This window comes from Epinephelus moara, chromosome 5, assembly GCF_006386435.1.
Source record: "Epinephelus moara isolate mb chromosome 5, YSFRI_EMoa_1.0, whole genome shotgun sequence".
Lineage (NCBI taxonomy): Eukaryota > Metazoa > Chordata > Actinopteri > Perciformes > Serranidae > Epinephelus > Epinephelus moara.
Genome location: NC_065510.1, coordinates 4,172,415 through 4,191,368, shown reverse-complemented (window position 1 = coordinate 4,191,368; position 18,954 = coordinate 4,172,415). Strand labels below are relative to the sequence as shown.

General features: G+C 43.1%; 2 protein-coding genes and 1 long non-coding RNA gene across 3 annotated transcripts in view; 1 reads left to right on the top strand and 2 right to left on the bottom strand.

Moving 5' to 3' along the window:
- The window catches only part of LOC126389801 (NACHT, LRR and PYD domains-containing protein 12-like), a 140,056-nt gene extending 129,153 nt beyond the window's left edge, over positions 1-10,903 (bottom strand). Inside the window, exons 1-2 of the mRNA XM_050043694.1 lie at positions 9,116-10,903; positions 8,894-8,976 (exon numbers count right to left, since the gene is read on the bottom strand). Coding sequence (XP_049899651.1) covers positions 8,894-8,948 — 55 coding nt within the window. The 5' untranslated portion in view covers positions 8,949-8,976; positions 9,116-10,903. The remainder of the gene's footprint in view (positions 1-8,893; positions 8,977-9,115) is intronic.
- A 9-nt stretch (positions 10,904-10,912) lies between these two features.
- LOC126390548 (creatine kinase, testis isozyme-like) overlaps positions 10,913-18,954 on the top strand; it is a 10,821-nt gene continuing 2,779 nt past the window's right edge. Inside the window, exons 1-3 of the mRNA XM_050044906.1 lie at positions 10,913-13,308; positions 15,922-15,968; positions 18,704-18,902. Of these exons, the coding sequence (XP_049900863.1) occupies positions 13,293-13,308; positions 15,922-15,968; positions 18,704-18,902 (262 nt within the window). The 5' untranslated portion in view covers positions 10,913-13,292. The remainder of the gene's footprint in view (positions 13,309-15,921; positions 15,969-18,703; positions 18,903-18,954) is intronic.
- On the bottom strand, positions 16,268-17,465 carry LOC126389886 (uncharacterized). The gene is made up of 2 exons (XR_007569904.1): positions 17,282-17,465; positions 16,268-16,678 (listed from the first exon to the last, which is right to left on the bottom strand). It is a non-coding gene; the product is annotated as an uncharacterized LOC126389886 (long non-coding RNA).

Below are 18,954 nucleotides of genomic sequence, written 5' to 3'. Positions count from 1 at the left end.
ATGGTGACAGCATCCTCTTCAGAGGGCAGACTCTTCAGGAGATCATCCATGTAGAAATTCCTGTTGACTGTCTCGACCACAGCTGGTGAAAAGCTGGCCTGGTTGTCTTCAGCAGTCCTCCTAAGAGCATAACAGGCGCAACTGGGAGAGGAAACTGCTCCAAATAAATGGACAGTCATACGGTATTCTACAAGATCTTGCTCCAGATTACCTTGAGGCCACCACACAAAACGCAGGAAGTCCACATGTTCCTTTGCCACCTTTACTTGGTGGAACATGGCCTTTACGTCTGCCATTAGTGCCACATGATTCTGCCGAAACCTCATCAGGACCCCTACCAAAGAGCTGGTCAGGTTTGGGCCTTGCAAAAGCTGACTGTTGAGTGAGACCCCTTTATATTCTGCTCCACAATCAAACACGACCCGTAGCTTATGTTTTTGTGGATGGTATACACCATGATGCGGTATATACCACACTTTACCCTTTGTCGTCTCCAACTGGTGTTGCGGCACTTGTTCAGCGTAACCATTGTTTATGACCTCAGTAATAAAGTTGGTATACTCCTCATGAAAGCTTGCATTTCTTTGAAGCTTCCACTTCAGACCACGGACACGCTGCAGAGCAATGGTAAGGTTGTTTGGCATTGAGACGTCTTTCCCGCTGAAAGGTAGTTGGAACCTGTAGTGTCCGTCCTCAAGCCGAACAGAGCCCTCCATTATTTCTACGAACTTCTTTTCCTCTCTTGACATTTCCTCTTGTTCTGTAAAGGACCTTTCGATGAAGTCTTAGTTGTATTGGATAGTCAACAGCTCCTCTATTCTGTCAACCACAGTTCTGTTGGCATGAACTGAAGGGTAACCACTCTCACTATCACCATATCCGTGTACTGAACCATTTATTACCCACCCCAGTAAGGTTTCGATGGAGTAGGGCCCTTCACCCCGACTGTTAACCACCTCCCACAGTTCCATCAGTTTGGATGCATTGGTGCCAATTAACAGATCAACATCAGAATTTATGTGAGGGATTTTAAGCTCTTTCAGATAGGGCCATTTGGTCAGCTCCTCTTCACTGATTATGTTGTCTGTGGAGACAGGCATTTCTTTTTGAGTAAACACACTGGGAAGCTTAAAGAAATGTTTGCCGGTTAAGTCTGAAATCTCCAGGCCTTTAACAATAGAACTTGTTACTGTTTTATCATGACCCATGGTGCGAAGATGAATCTTGGTCTTTCGTCCTTGAGTGTTCAACCTACAAAGGAGTTTTTCAGAGCACAAGGTACCTGTACTCCCTGGGTCCAGGAAGGCATATGTTTCAATAACCTTATTTCCTTTTGAACTCTTCACTTGTACAGGCAAGATGGGAAGAATACCATTGCGGTGGCCAGCCCCTGTATGACCACAAGTTGAGGAAGTTGTGCAGCTTTCAGTGAACCTCTTTAGCTGCTCTGTATCCTTCTGATTCCCTCTTTCCTTTTGTCCAATGTGCAGAATACTGGGGTGCATTTGGCTGCAGTGTTTGCAAGTGATGCGCCTTTCACAACTCCTGCTTAAGTGTCCTGTGCTCAGGCAGCAAAAACATAGGCCTTTCTCCTTTAGAAAGTCTAATTTTTCTCTGTGTGATTTTTTTACCCAGTTGATAACATTGTTCCAATACATGACCATCATGTGCACAATACAAACAAGAGGAAGAGTTGGTCTTGGAGACATCTTTTTTCTGAGCGTCTCCATTATTGTGAGCACTTGCTTTGCATTTATCATTAATGGAAACATGAGTTGCAAAAGTATTTCTTTTGAATTGTGGTTTCATTTGAGACTTACTTGGTCTTGTTATTCCTTTAACAGGTGGTGTGTCCTGTAAGTCACCGAAGACTGGATCTGAGGTGATTCTGATCTGCTGCTCAATGAAGTTCACAATGTCTGGGAAACGTGCTCTGCGACCAGTTCTCTCACATATTTCACTTGCCTTTGTTCTCCATTTTTCTCGGAGTTTATACGGGAACTTCTGAATCAGGATTCTCATGTTAGCTGACATGCTTAGCTCTTCTAAATATTGTAACTCCTCCATAGCATTGCAGCATTCACGAAGGAAGAGTCCATAAGCTTTCAGTGCTTTAGTATCCTCAGACTTGATACTTGGCCAGCCAATGACTTTTTCCATGTAGGCTGCTGTTATGTTGAATTCATTTCCAAAATGATCCTTAAGCAGCTGCTTCGCTACAGCGTATCCTCTTTCAGCGGTCATGTGAAGGCAGCTGCGCACAATGTCCCTTGGCTGCCCCCTTGTGTACTGCTCAAGGTAGTACAGACAGTCTCCTTTACACTTGGTCTTTGCCTCCACACAGTACTCAAATGCCTTCATAAATTAATTGAACTGCAGAGGATCTCCATCGTAAGTTGGAATTTCCCGATGTGGCAGTAACTGTGATGTTTGCATTTGAACAAGAAGAGCCGTTATATCATTTTGTTGTTGCAACACACTGCAGAGGTCTCCCACTGATTGATTTTGACCCGGCACAGATGGATTGCTTTGTGTGACAGCTGGATTTTTAGGCAACTCAAAATGAGGCGGTAGAGAGCTTGAGATGACGGGTGAACTTATTTGCGACACAAGAGGCTTTGAGATGGTGTCGACCGGATAAGCTGTGGGGTCCAACTGCTGACTGTAGTGAACTGTGTTTGGATCAAATGCAACCTCATTTTTTGACAACGGCTCAGCGTAGCCTTGTAGTGAATGATGAGACACATGCTGCTGAGAGGGCTGAGGCACAAATTGTGAGGCATGTGGATTGAGGAAAGCAGGCTTGGTTTTAGGCTTCGCCCCTTTGTTGAAATAGGACTCCATTCCATCCGAGTGCTTCGATGCAATGCTGCCTCTACTGCTGCCGCTGGCCTGTAGCACTGCCAGCTTAGCACTAGCGACAGCTATCTCGGTGTTCAACTCAAGTTTTTCTTTTTGTCTCTTTAACAGGTGTTCCTGGTCCTCCAGAGCATGTTTATTCTTTAAGGTAGCAGCACGAGCCAAGAGTCCAGCCCTTTGCGCCTCCGCAAAGAAGCTGCTAAGGATCTGCTGCTAGAGGAGGAACTGGCTGTTGAGGAACCTTGATGATGTGATGACCTCCTGGAAGATTTTGAAGCAACATTTGAAATGCTATCATGAGGTTCAATCTGGATCTCCTCCTCCTCCTGACCACCAGCAGCAGCTTTATTTTGAGCCTCCACTCCATTTTTATTTACATCATCCTTTTGATCATGGGCTGCAGCTTTAATTTCTGTTTCCTTGTTGCCGACAGCAGGAGTTTCACCTTTTTCTCCAAGATTGTCAACTGCAGTTACACCTTGAACGTGTTCCTCGGTTTGCTCAGTGTAATCAACCACAGCAGTTGTGCAACCTTGAATTTCAGCCAACCATTTCATTGTACCAGCAATAAAATCATGGACATTCAACATTTTTGCGTGAAACCATATATCATGCTTTGTTGCAGCATCATCAGGCAATAGACCCAACAAAACCTTATGCACTTGGTGTATTTCTTCAGACAAACCCACAAACTTGTTTAATTCACCTTTGACCTCATTTGCATGTTCTTTACCTTCCATCAGAACAACAATAGTTTGTTTTAGTTCAGACAGTTTATTTATTTTAGCCTTTCTTTCTTTTTCTAAATTGCTTATTTTTTCCAATAAAGCTTTGGTTGTTAATTTCACCTCACGCTTTTCTTTTTTCTCAGTTTGTGCCTTTACCTCCCCACCCACATTAAGGTCAGTCTCACTCCCAGAATGTCTGTCCGGTTTCTCCTTTTCTGCCATGTTGGCCAAAAGTCAACGCTTTATTTATTTTATCAGCACAAAAACACATGCCCCGACGTGCAAAGTTTATTCAAGGCAGTTGCGAGTCCGCTACCAATGCATTGGATTTGCGCATATTGTACCGTTATGTGTGCACACACTATTTACAATGGCCATTAAATAGACGTCAGTGCTGAACCACATACCCCAATGGTGCGCTGGCCGGCATTGATGATCTGACGTCCAGATGTCCGACGTGCGGTGTCCCAGCAGCTCCAGCAGCCCGCTCCGCTCCGATGCAGCTCCAAGCCCGCTGCGCCTCCCGGCGGCTCCAGTTGCCGCTCCGACGCGCGGTGTCCCGGCGGCTCCAGTAGCCGAGAGACAGGTGAGTAACGCAGCGTTCACTTTACCGGCTGGCTGAATCACAGTGCAACGGGTTCGGGTTTTCTTCTTCCAAACGAAGCACTTTTCGACCTAATTGTAGTGACTGGTCCTGTAGCCACTACTGGATGCTGATTAATTTTGTTTTGATGTGTACTCGGGCAAGGCAATAAACCAACAAAAACTTCCTTTGCGTTTGAAATAATAATGTTCATTTAATTTCTTGCGGAAGCCACATACTTGTCCACATAAATTATAAACAGAAAAACGCTCAAGCACAAGCACAAGCACAGTCGAAAACTGTTTGCTTCTCCTATCTAATCAGCCACACCTGTGCAACGCTGAGTAACCTCAAGTAACCTGCCTGACCCCCCGCCAACATCCGGGTAGGGTCAGTAAACAAAGGAAATACTGCCCCCTGTATTTTGGAGGTACAGAATAAATAAATAAACACAACATGGCTCCTACACATTGACTTAATTCACAACATGATCTTTTGTCTAAACCTAAGCAGGTAGCTTTGTTATCTAAACCTAACTGTGATTATTTGACAACATGAACCATGTGTTACAAAGTGTTTCAGCTGTACGTCACAGGACGACGCTGCCCTATGTGTCACGATGAGACGCAGAGGGGGCATGACAAAGTCTCGCTATTTGACAACCTGAGAATGAGAACAGGTTGCAAGATTCAGGTCAGCCTTCATTCAGAAAGCAAACCATCTCCACGACGCTTTCATTATTATTCACTCTATTTTGTGACAAAAGGTCAACTTTTTTTTAAATTTGGTTGTTAAAATCAATTAAACATGTTGAATGTTTGAACATCTTTTAAAAATGGGACAATACCTTTGGTTTTGGGAGAAACAGCATCACTGGTGTCTGTCCTGTCAGGTAGCTGGACTGAAACATAAACATGCAACATCTTTAGAGGAGGCCAAAATTTTCATAAACATTTTGGAGGTTACATTTTAAGCAAGTACATAATTAAATACAAATAAGGTTTGATTTATGAACTCAGGGGAAACCTTTACTGATTGTGTTGATCGTAATATCCCCTTCTGAATGGATATTGTTCAAGTATGGTGCGCTGAGGGCACTTCCATGCTGGGCAGTGAGTGTTGTGTTTCTTGTTTCCATCTGAGTTTGAGCTGATTGAGACAAGACAAAATAATCAGGAATCACAATTCAATTTTAGATTTTAGCAGAGACCTGAAATATCAAGAATAATTAATCCATGTTAAAAATGTGATACACGACACTGACACACACATTAAAATTGACCAGAGAATATTTATTGGACGTTTCGTCATCCATCCATTTTTGCAGTGGCAGCAGGTCTAAAGCAAGATTTATGCTTCTGTGTACCTATGTCGCAGAAGGCTTTGCGGAGGCGTTGCACCCCTCTGCGACCGACACACGTGCACCTCCAAAAAACTGTAACCACCCGTCGAGGCAATGCAGACCCAACGCAGACCGCAAGAGTTATGACTGGTCCTTCAAACTGCATCATTACATTGCATTTCGCAAGGTTTCACTTCCTGGTGCAGTACCACAACACCACCATTTCAAAAGTTTCCATTGTGATCGGTTGTGTTTTGAGTTTTGATTAAAAGATGGATGTAATAATGTAATAAGAGCATTTGTTGTTCAATGTCGATCATTTCGAGCTCCAGCAACAGTCTTTCTCTCTCGGTCGCCATCTTCACTGTGACTAGAGCAAAGCGGGAAGATAAACAAACAATGAACGAGCAACGACCACAGACGTGACAGAGTCTAGGTAGGTATATAAAAGAACACCGCGCCCCCAAGCACTCTGGCGGGGAATTGCATAGCGACATAGACCAACAGGACGCAGAACAATGATAGGCACACAGCAACTGCGTGCACGTTGCGTCGAGTGTACAGACATTTATCAACACCCCATAATCTTCCTTGTTTTCCCAGCCTAATGTTGGCAGGTATGGAAGAGTCAAAACTGTTTTTTGTTTCTGTTGGGTTAATAATAGTGATGTCAGTTAGATTTGGGAGGGTCAGGGATATGGAATATTAAATCATCTATATTTTCTCAATACATCTTAGCCTTTCTTACCCTCAGGTGTGCATTAACTACTGTACAGGTTAGCAGCAACAGAAAGATGCTAAACTGCATTTTGTTCTCACTCGCTGTAGTCGGTGCAATCATAATAAGACTGAATCTAATTTAAAGAACCTAAAAATTGTTAATATGTAAATGGTTCAGAGTTTAAGACCAAAAGGTGACATCACCTCAGTAGAAACAAAGTTCAGTTCCTGACTCTGCATATCTGCTGCCAAATTCATTTGTACATCACTCCTAAACAATTTGAGGGATCACACTCAGTGAATAAGAATTAAGTCATCAGATGTTTCCTTTTGCAATTTTTTTGTGCCATCTGCTTACTAAGCTTTGTTTAAATATGTAATTTAACCCTTAAAGATCAAGAACAAAAGCTAGTTTTAGCTGCGGGCGGCTGTCATGTTAGAGAACATCGAAGGTTTTGTACGGGTCATTAGGTGACAAAGCAACACTTTGAGTGAGTCAGCCTCTAGTGTGACATATAACATACGTGTCAGCAGCTCTTTATAAACAATAACAATGACATCACATGTCAATAACAATCATTTAGCGTCCCTGTTATATGGCGGCTGATCTCGTCCTCTGCTCAGAGGGTAAGGAGCTCCTGGACCTCACTGTTTTCTCTTTTTGTGGACATTTTCAGCTGCTGTTCTTCTTCTGTGAGTTAGCTGCTAACTGCCAACAGCTACGTTTAAAGGCCAGCTCTCCAACCTAAACAAAGGTAAGTGGACAAAACGCTTAACTCCTGTCTCTTTTTCTTTCTGCTCTCACGTCGACTCCAACAGGTGGGAATCAGTGAATCAGTGGGTGCATGCACAAGGTGGGGCTTTTATAGCCTGGCACATGCGGGCCACGTAAAGTGCTGTGTCTGAAAGATTATTAAGTTATGATATAACGACTGGGTGGGGAGATAATCTTGATATGATGGAGACCAAGCCAGAGCCCTAACAAGCCCATTAAGGTCTGAGACCCTGGGAAAAGTTGTCTGAAAGCGCAAATGTCTCGGGGTGCACAAATCTTTGCACGGTGCTCCTTTCCTTCTTTTCACTCTAAAATTGTACAAAACAAAAATAATACATCAGTTTATGTTAAAAAGCATGTTTCATCTTTAACTTCATGCCTTTTGGAGATCAGTTCATCTTCTGCTCACTTAACTACTCACAGTAAACAAACTTTTGACCAGGGGTGCCCAAACTTCTGCATACCACTGTAAGTCAGGTAGTTTCTTACAGTCAGTAACTTCTGTTGTCACCAGTGATGCAAACAGTGTGTTTGGATGGTTATTTAAGCTTCCAGTGCATTCCTCTGTTATAATATCCCACTGTGACTTCAGTTCAATGTTAGTTTGTTAGCTTGTGTGTTGTAGCTTTAAGCTGGAGATCTGCTATTGAATGCTATTAAATGTAATATGTGAACTGTCATTGATATCTACATTGTATTGTTAACGTTTCAGAACCACACAAACTAAAGTGATCAGCTGTTTCAGGAGTCATTATCTAATTAAAGTCCCAAAGGCTCTCTCTCGTTATTCATGTTTTTATTTCCTTCTCAGCTCGACTACTGTAATTCCTTGTATGTGGGTGTACAACAGTCGTCTCTTTGTCATCTGCAGTTGGAACAAAATGCAGCCATTCGTCTTCTGATTTAAAAAAGAAACCATGATCATAACACCAGTACTGGCCTCCCTCCACCAACTTCCTGTCCATTTTAGAATTGATTTTAAGATTTCATTCTTATTATTTTTAAGGTGTTAAATGGTCTGGTGCCGACTTATCTAGCAGAACGTTTGTAGCTTCATGCTCCAGTTAGAGCACTGAAGTCCACCAATCATTTGCTTCTGGGTGTTCCCAGAGCGAGACACAAAAACAGTGGTGACCGAGCCTGTGTGGTGGCCGCCCCGAAACTCTGGAACAGCTTCTCTACTGAAATAAAAACCTCTCAGACGGTAGAAACCTTAAGTCGCTGCTGATGACCCATCTCCTCTCCATGGTGTATGACTGATTTTTGACTTCTGTTATTGTTGTTTTCTTCTATTTATCTGTTTGAGAACTCTGTTGCTGTTCAGCACTTTGCTCAGCTGTGGTTGTTTTTAAATGTTCTCTACAAATAAAGTTTGACTTGACTCAGATGGTCACAAAAAGTTTATTTCAGGTGTGACAGTGGCCAAGGAATACTGCGCCCCACTTAATATCTTCCCTCTTTCTGTGTGTGCACACATTTCCTGTCAATAAAAGACAAAAAGGCCCAAAATAATCTTAAAGTGTTTCTTCTCTCTCAGACTGTCGAGGCTACAGAAATTAATCTGAAGAGCGAGTCATGACAAATATACTGATTAAAATTGAAACATATCTGTCTCATCAGAGGGGTGTAAACTTCTCCTGCGTAGACAAGCTGTAAGGTAGATATTTAATCTGTCAGGTTGGGGCATGTCAGGTGTGTCACAGTTTACACATAAAGCCTGAACCATTGTTTCCAGTCTGCTTCAGACGGAGCTGATTGAGTCACGATTACAGCAACAGAAAGGAAAGAATTCATTTTCACTGTGATTGTTTCTCTCAGTGTTTTGAAGTCGGAGCGCACAAACACAAATCAGTGACAGTTTAAAGGGAAGTAAACCGCCATCTTACCTCGCTGTGATGTTTCTGGATCCACAGCCTCGCCAGTCGCACACTGGTTTTCCATCCTGCACTCTTTCACCCAGCTCCTCTGACTTCATCATCATCATCATCATCACACAGAAAATATTACAAGCACAATTATTACTAACGAGAGGACAAAGAGCAGGTTAGTTAACATTAACTTCACAGTTCACATTAAAGGAAGAGACATTACAGTCAAACCTCACTTACCTCCTTTAACACACAACTGCTGCCCAGATCTGCCTCTGATCATGTGAGACAGGATGATTCAGCTTGGTGTTAACACCCACACTCTTCGTCACATGACTCCGTCAGTGCAGACACACCTGCACAGGGCCGTGCACAGACATTTCTAATTCGGAGTGGGATATGATGGACCGGAGTTTTGCAATATTTCTGAGGTGAAAGAAACAGGTGCGGGTGAGGGATCTGACATGCTTGTCGAGATGCAGAGGCTGGTCAAATAAGACGCCCAGATTTCTCAGGTGGGTGCAAACATTTTCTTTAAAAGAACCCCAAGTGCATGGACACACGAGAGGCAATACTGTCAGTGGCTATGATTAGGACCTCTGACCTAGCAGCATTTAGCTGGAGAAAATTACAGCCCCTCCAGATTTCAATGGCAGAGAGACACTCCTGTAGGACTGTTAGTTTCTCCAACTCATCGGGCTTGAAAGAACAGTACAGCTGGATGTCATCTGCGTAGCAGTTGTAGGAAATTCCTGTGAAATTACTGATGAGGGAGGCCAGAGGGAGCATATATAGGGAGAAGACAAGGGGCGCGAGGACGGAACCTTGAGGCACGCCACACGAATGGGCAGAGGGGTCAGACTTAAAAGGGTCCACAGCCACAGAGAAGCTTCTCTCCCTAAGGTAGGAGACGGACCAATTTCATGCGCTTCCTGATATGCCAACCCACTCCCTGAGTCTGTCCAGCAGCAAAATAGAGTGAATAATAATGAAGGCGTCGTGGAGATGCCACGATGGTTTGCTTTCTGAATGAAGGGCCAGGGCCGGCTCTTGGCATAGGCCATATAGGCGGCCGCCTAGGGCACCACATGCTGGCAGGGGCGCAGCTGCAAGCCCTCGAAAAAATTAAATAAAATAGAATAAATAAAATAAAATAAATACTAGTAATAATTTGCAGCCCCGACTGGCGCCCTTTCCTCATGCTCTGTCTTGAAAAAACAAACAAACAAACAAATAAAGAAAACGTAAACAACAACAACAACCCCCCTGTTGTTTGTCATTATTTGACCTGGCCCTGAACCCGTCCTGCACCGTGCTCAGACACGTCATTGTGGGCGAGGGGGGTGGGACGAGTTATCTGTGCGCATCTCAGATAGGTAGGTTGTGACTGACAGACAACAAGAGGCCATAATTTGTCATCATGAAAAGACCTCCAAGCCCTCAGGTGCCACATACAGAAAGCGGAGGAAAGAGGAGGCGGAGGTCCCAGTATCAAAGTATGTCGTCTTTTATAACATTAAAAAATGGCGTTTGACTTTTCAGTTGTACGAGCTAGCAGCTTGCGAAGTAGAAATAAAGCAAAGTTGCCTAATAATGCTACTGTAGATAATGATGTGATCGCTGCCAAGGATTGAGTTCAGCTGCTGAGCTGGTTTATTGCTGTTTTTATCTGGTGAACTACTGGCTGCTTAGTGCTCCTCCTCTCACTTAGCACATTAGATATTGTGCTGGAATTGGATAACAAATAGGGACAACTGTAAAACTAATGTGTGACTATATAACTGTAGTGCAGCCTCTTTTATTTTAGTAATGCATAATCACAACTAGATAATAATTGATGTTATGTTGAACACATCACTGGCGCAAGTAGTAGTCTGTCTGCTGCAGCTCCATGTTTTGCTTGTACTGTACAGTAAGAGGTAAATCTACTCTACATCTGTCCAGATGCACTGAGACAATATTTGAACGAGAAGCCCCGAGAAGCTGCTGCAGAGGGGCCTTCTCTGACATCTCCTCCACTCTCTGAAGAATGTAAGTTTAGCCAGTTATTGGTGGTCTCTGATACACTGCTATGTTGTCATTTTTATCATTATTAATATTATTATTATAATGTCATTATTAGTACTATTGAATGTTCCAGTTTAACCTTGTTACTAATTACAGTTAATGTAGGTCAAATAAAATAAAGTCTATTTGTACAGTGCTTCACTTTATATGAAGTAGAATGACACAACAGACTTAAAGCAGTGGTGTAACAGTATGGATGTACTGTATGTTTGAATACAGCTACAAGTCAGACAACAAGCAGCAGCACGGCTGGATTCAGCACACCACCTCACTACCTCACGACTTCCAGTGAGACACAGCCTGAATCAGGTGAGTTCTGTAACTGTATGTTACTGCTGCAGTCATGTTTCTAATGTAAATATGGCCACATCCAGAAACATTTTTGTTGTTTCTATCAAATATAGCAATCAATAAAATCACAATATTCACATCACTAACACATGCAGCTCATCCTGGCCTGTACATCTGGAGTGGTGTTGTCCATTTGTCCGCACATGGAGGCTATGAAAGTCTATTTTTACAATGTCAGTAAGTTGGCCAAGCCTTTAAACATTTCTAAACCTCCATAGCGACGGAAAACAATGGCGAACCCTAATCCTGCCTAGGGCACCAAAGTGGCTAGAGCCGGCTCTGCTTTTAACTGTCACTGATTTGTGTTTGTGCGCTCCGACTTCAAAACACTGAGAGAAACATTCACAGTGAAAATGAATTCTTTCTTTTCTGTTGCTGTAATCATGACTCGTTCAGCAGACTGGAAACAATGCCTGATTAACCTGTTTGGGCGGGATGGTGGAAACCTGTCTGATGCATACCTGCGTCACGTCTCATGTTTACAGTTAGAGTTGTCTCACACGCCAAACATACGCTGAGATTTCAATCAGCACAGCTGTCATACAGTGTTATTGCTCAGACTTTACCTGAACTGCTGATTCCTTTCTGCAGCCTCAGCAGTGAGAACTCAAACAGTCTGAGGGGGGGTGGGCTGAACCCTAATCCTGCCTAGGGCACCAACGCCGCCCTGAGGTCTAATAGGACTAGGACAGAACATTCACTGTTATCAGCTGACATCATGAGGTCATTTGAGACTCTAAGGAGGGTGGTTTCAGTGGAGCGTTTTTTTACGGAAGCCCGATTGAAATTTGTCTGCGAGACAAAAGGCAGCTTGGAGATGGGTCTGTAATTTTTTGGAACAGAGGGGTCCAAATTAGGCTTTTTAAGGAGAGCCTGCCTGAAGTAGGAAGGGACAGAGCCAGAGACAAGGGATCTGTTGATGATGGTGACTATACTAGGGCCTACAGAGCTAATTACTTCCTTGAGCATAGAGGTAGGGAGGATGTGTAGGGAGCTCGAGGAGGTCTTCATAGTGCTCACTGTATCACACCGATCATTCAGGGAGATGGGTGAGAAGCTGCACAATGATGACTGGATGACTGGACTGATGAGAAAGGGGGAGGAGGGAGTGATGCTTGCCCTAACATCAGCAACCTTATTTACAAAAAACAAAAGAAAACAGTTGCAGTCTTCGTTTGAAAACACAGGAACGGAGGGAAGAGGGGAGCTGACAATGGTGTTGATGGTGTTAAATAACACTTTGGGATTGTGTTTGCTCCATGTACTGAGGTTGTTAAAGTAAGCAGCTCTAGCACTCTTAACCAAGTCATTAAGATCACCTGTCAGCTCTTTGAGGTGAATACGGTGGAATGATCAGTCAGTTTTTAAAATCTGCCACATAGACCGGACCCATAAATAAGTGAAGCTCGTGCCTCAGAACATTATGGATCAAATACAAAGGTTGAACCATCGTACAGCGTTTTGTCCTCCGTGTATAAAACAAATCCTTCATACTAAATAACATCTATTTGTAAAGAAGACTTTCTACAGACTTTAAGCATCAGAGACCAAACATACAGAGGGGTCCTCTCACACATATGACTGCACCACATCAAACTCTGCAGCAGCACATCACTAACTCTCAGCATCCCTCCTCCTCCGCTGCTGCTGTTGTTCCCCCTGCAGATATGAGACAGGACTATGAACAGACAGTATGAATTAAAGGTCCGTCCCAGGAGACAGAGCAGGTCAACCCTGACTGAACTCTGCAGGTTGATTACAAACCACAAGTTACACACAGAAATAAACTAAAAGTGAAATCTGTCCAGCATTAGAGGAACAGCTGTGGGCTGAAAGCATGTCCCAGTGTCTCTACTGATGGACGGTCAAACGCAGCCGTCCTGTGCGCAGTTATAAAAAGGCTGACATTGTTTGGACTGTAACCGGACCCCTGCAGGCTGCAGGACGAGCTGCTCAGGACCAACACAACTATTCTTAGAGCTATTGTTGTGCTGACGACATGTGGAAGGTCAAACGTGAGTGTTTTTTACTGCATGCTCTGTTTTTCACTCAGTAAACTAACCCACTGTTACAGTTAGTTAGATCGCACTGACTGAAGGTTTGTTTGAAACAGATAGTGATGACGTGAGCATGACTGAAGCTTCTGTGGTCACACCAACAATATCACTGTTTCTTGTATCTGCTGGTTTTTAGTCCTTAATGTGGTTGTTTTTCAGACTTTGTACGAGATGATCATCAAACTCTTTACATGCTGAATGTTTAGTCTCGATTTTTAACCTGATGTGGAGTTTTAGCTCAAATCAAACAAATGACAGTTATGAACTAAAGCTGCAAGCAGCGCTGAACAGGCCCTCGCACGTTTGCCCACGTCGGGATACTGGCAGGACGCCAGCTGATGCTGCTGTTCATATCTGTGACAGTCAGACACGGCATGCAGCAGTGAGATGGTACATCCTTTATGAAGTGTGGGGCCAGGAATGAACTATTTCACATTTTGTGGCACTTCCTGTGTCCACTCTGTGGCACTGGAGACACACTAATTATACATCATGTTGCTGTGAATCAGTTGTCGATCACACCTTGTAAATTCTATGTAAATCAAATGATTATTGTCAGACGTAGCTTCCTTCCTGTTACCAGTGGGTGGCACAGTCACTGTGACACCTCATTTGCATGCTGATGACTTCAGGCCTGGACACTGATGAGACGTGGAATTTGGGGCAGATTGGACAAGGTCCACTGAAGTAACCACAACTTCCTGTTTGTTTTGTGACAAATAATGCGCTGATATAGCGACGGCGTTTTTCACAAGAAAAAAGCTCAATGTCCTCAAACGAGATGATAATATAGTCCCAATATCCTCAAATGAGAACTTCCTAATTAACAGCGTCTTAACTTGTTACTGTTACTAAGATTGGTCACATTTTTTGCCGTATCAAACTACAAACATTATTAAACTTAATAATAAGTCTCAACGAGAAAATCTGATCAGGTTTTGGACTTTGTCCACATTGGTGTGGGGATCGGCTGCAGACTGACTGAGCAGAGATGGCTGCCATCTTGTTTTTACACTGATTCGTTTTTATTGTCGACAGATGGCACAAAACGTGTCCACGAATGAGGACAGCAGGTCCAAGTTAATCAGACCGGACAATATATGCTTAAGTTACAACAACTTCCTGTTTCATTGCAAAACTTGCAAAATGGGCGCCACGCCATGGCAACACCGTTCAACAAAAGCTCACAATTTTCTCCAGAGAGCATCATCAAGGTCTTGGGGCTTTTAAAAGCAAATCATTTTAGGTGGATCTGGTCAATCTGCTAAGAGGAATACATCAAAGTATAAGCATATATTTCCTGTTGCCAGTAGGTGGTGCTATAACGATGATTGATTATTGGCACGTAGTTGTGTTCAGGGTGGGACTGTCATCAAACTTGCGAAGTTTAGGTCGGCTTTGGCCTAGTCCACACGAGCACGGGTATTTTTAAAACCGAACTTTTTTGGCCTCCAGTTTTTAAAAAATCTGCGTCCATACGAGCGATGTAATAAAAATATCTCCGTCCACATGACACCGCAAATTCCACTATCAACTAATGTAATACACATGCCAAAGCAGTAGGTGGCGATATAACTCCTAACTGTAAGGCCATTGTAGCCAATCAGAAGGCAGTAAAACGTCATTACCGGAAAAACAACAACAAGCGTACTATTATGCAGCAGGAGCAGTCTCCATAACAGCACTCTTGCGCCTCTGTTGCTGGATGTGGTTGAGTAGCGTTAGTTGTATGATACAGCCACAAAGTGCTGATATGCTGCTAAATAGCAGCAGTATTTTGTTTAGGTCCATCCTCAAATCGTCTCTCGCACACACTGGATTGGGTAATAACATAGCTGTTTTCTGTTTACGTCGCACACTGTGACGTCATACAATGGAGATGAGACAAAATAACTGCGGTTATCCTGTCCACACATGACTGCTGACACTGGACTTTGACAAAAAGTTCACCCTGGACTCCGGTTAGAAATAACTCCGGTTACAAGGGCCCAAAACTGCGGTTACGTGTGGATGAAAGGCCAAACCGTGAGCAAAGAGTCACGGTTTTATAAATACCCGCGCTGGTGTGGAGAGCCCCTTTGACTGCCTACAGGGGAGGTACAAACTATTTCTTGTTTCGTGGCAAAACATGAAATTCGACGCCTCACCACGGTCACACGGTTCACAAAAAATCAAGCTTTTACTAGTGTTTAATGTCGAAAGGTCCAGACAAAATTTGAAGCTGATCAGATTAAATCTGTAGGATTACTTTGTTGAAGTACGACCCCTGGAAATGGGCAAAAATGCATGAAAATAAAGAGTAAATTAAAAATGGCTGACTTCCTGTTTTGTTTCGGGTACGGCTTAAAGAGGCTTTTTTGTAAATCTTGTCATGTTAAATGAGCATCCCGATTTTCCCTAGTGTTTTCTTTTATCTTTACGTCCATCACAGTTTCACAGTTTTTAGCTTTTTGTCTTTTTTTGACAGTCAGTGTGAGAGAGACGGAAACATTTCTAGATTCTAAATAAAAGAACCTTTAAAACAGAAACAATATTGATCTGTGATTGTTTAACATTTTGCTTCTGTTGCAGCTCTGGTTGCCTCTCCTATGGAGACGAGATACCGGCCAATTTTGGAGGTGATCATTTTTCTGGACTTGTCCACTTTGTGTTGGATCAGCTGCAGACTCACTGAGCAGAGATGGCTGCCATCTTGTTTTTACACTGAATAGTTTTTGCTACCAACAGATGGCACAAAAAAGTGTCAACGAATGAGGACAACAGGTCTGAATTAAGCAGAATGAAGTAAAAGGTGCAGCAAACCCAAAATGTAATGTCTTCATGGGAGGATGTAGGGTTGTGTAACCCAGTAAGAACAACACTAAATTGACTACTGTACTCTCAGGTTCAACTCAAGGAGCGAGGGATAAGTTAGTGGTAAAGGTCAACACAGCAATATTTATTCTCACAATCAACAAAAAGTGGAATCACAATTCAGATTCAATTTCCCAATATAAAAATAAAAAACAAAAGTAAAGTGTCCCTTCACAGCTTATTGCTGTCTAATGTCAATGTTCGTCAAAGTCCAGTCCAAACTGTTCAGTTTGTATCCATGTACGTCCAAGTTTATTCAGTGCATGTGTGCTACCCGGGTAGAATGTGTATGTTTGTGTGCTTGATGCGCGCAGCTTAGATCTTATCTGCTCCAGGCGTGAATCTTCAGGAAGATGATGAAGATGGAGAATTTCAGATCCTCTCTACTCTGCCTCGCCTCAGACAGGAACCCTGGTTGGAATCGACGCTGTCCCACCAAAATGCAGATCCAGCAATTCAAAAAAAAAAAAACAATCTGCCATAAACAGGAAATAAAATTAATTATCAATCAATTACTGTACAGTATCTCTTTTTCTTTTTAACTCAAGTGTAACTTCTAAAACTGACCACAAAGGAAATGATGAAATATATCTTGAGACATTAAAACCTCAGACATCATTGTGGGGTTTTTTTAAACAATATCAATCAATCATGTTCCACAAATGATCTCTTATCTCTAATCAATCATGTTTTTCTCATTCACATTCAAACTTGTGCATTTTTAATCATCTCAACACGAACTTTTAATTTATATCATGAAAATCAGAAGAAAAAACCCATAAGTGAACAAATCATGAATATTAGCTCATATATAGCACATTTTAACCTTCCAACATTGAACATGGCGCCCAGAATGACGCAGTAAAAATGACCGTTCCTCACGTGAAAATAAATGCATTTCTAAAACATAAACTGAGCATATTCACTCATTACAACATCTCTGTAACATTTACAGTTGACTCCGATTGGTTTTTGATGGTAAGAAAGGTTCAATGCAGCTTAATCATAACCGAAATTAAACATTACATGTCCGTTAGCATGTCCGTTAGCAACGTAGCATGCTAACTATGACACTCACCGGAGTCCTTGTTCGTATAAACAAAATAAAGCAAATCCTCCGGTCGCAGCCGGCTGGAACTCTCTCACAGCAACTTCCAACATGTACAGACTCATAAACATGAAAATAAAGCAGTGTTTCTTCCATAAAATGTCACTGACTTCACTCGCAGCTACATCGTGGTCCCGTTAGCATCAAGGCTAGGCCGGAGTGTCTTGCTCCCAGCATGCAATGCTCACGTCTCCTGGATTTACTACATAGCACGTACATGCAGCGCCCTCTAGCGGCCATTTTAAGCAACTACAGCCATCTTGAAACAGTTCTCTTCATAAAATGAGACATTAAAATGAGAACTATTTAGTATGAACCCAAACAAACAAACAATAGTCAGTAAACCCAAAGCTGTGCTTCCATAGGGGTTACAGTAACAAGAGGTTAAATCTTAACAGTATATTTTTATATATTTCAAGTACAGAAAACATTTGGTGCTTCTCAAAGTCAAGGAAGCTTCCTTGGTAGGACGGGTCCTTCCAAGTGGCGTCCTATACAGACTAGGCTCCTTCCTCACAGTCAGTGAACACACACTAGGCTCGTTGGAGATGAACTGCGCCTCGCCTGGACAGTAGAGGAGAGCAGGCGGCCGCAGCGGGGGGCGGTGACAAAAAGCTGCGGTGAAGTCGGACAGTTTCCCGACAGTTTCCAGCAGCCTTCAGTCCGTACAGGAAGTCACAGACACACTAACATCCTGTCTGGAATGATGTCAATTCATTAAAAAAGTGATCAGACCCATATATCAGTTTGTTTTCACCATCAGTCACACAACATGTTTTCTGTTCACAGAATAAACCTTCAGATCAGACAAATACAATCTTAATCTCTTAAATTCAACACAAATGAGTAATTTATCTAAAACGTCATCTTGTTGAGTTGACATCTGAACCAATCAGCTGTTAGATCAGGTGAGAGCCAGGCGGTGCAGTCGGTGGAGAGCAACTGCAGCGCCTGGCTCTTAAAACTGCGGCCGCCTCGCTCTCGCGATTTTATCGCCGTCCACTTTTGTAATACGTCAGAGCAAGTCGGGATGAAGTCGGACACAAAACTAACCGGCATGCATTGTGCACCGATCGCCGGTGATCGAATCTGCGCAGGCCTGGCTCATCTCGAACGAACCTACTGACTGTGCACAAAGCATTGTGGGTACTTCATGCCCACTGAGGAGAAACACATGCATCCTTGAAATTTCTCTGAAGGAAGGACTCGGTTCTGGGTAGAACTCAGTGGCTGCTAACATTAAGACAGTCCTTCAGTGGATTCGATGACGTAGCCTTCTTGAAATTCACCTGTTCAAGGATCCTCCAACGACTTTGAGAAGCACCAGTTGCTGGCATCGTGTGGACTAAAAGCTCCTCCTGTCTCCTCTGTGACAACTTCCTGTGCGTTCAGAATTTGGTCCCCCCTGACCCCATGTCCCAGTTCCACCTGAAGAGAGGTTCTCCAGATGAGGAGTTTCCCGACCTCTGCAGGAACTCTACCTGGATGGGAAAGATCCTCACACGTGCCATGTATCGCCGACAGTTCCACCGCTGCACCCCCAGTGGAGTCATCTTTGATGATGTCATCCGCCCGGGCCTTGAGGAACCAGGTGATGTCAGGGTGGTGCTGGCTATCAGAGAGTTACAGTGAGATTAAAATCA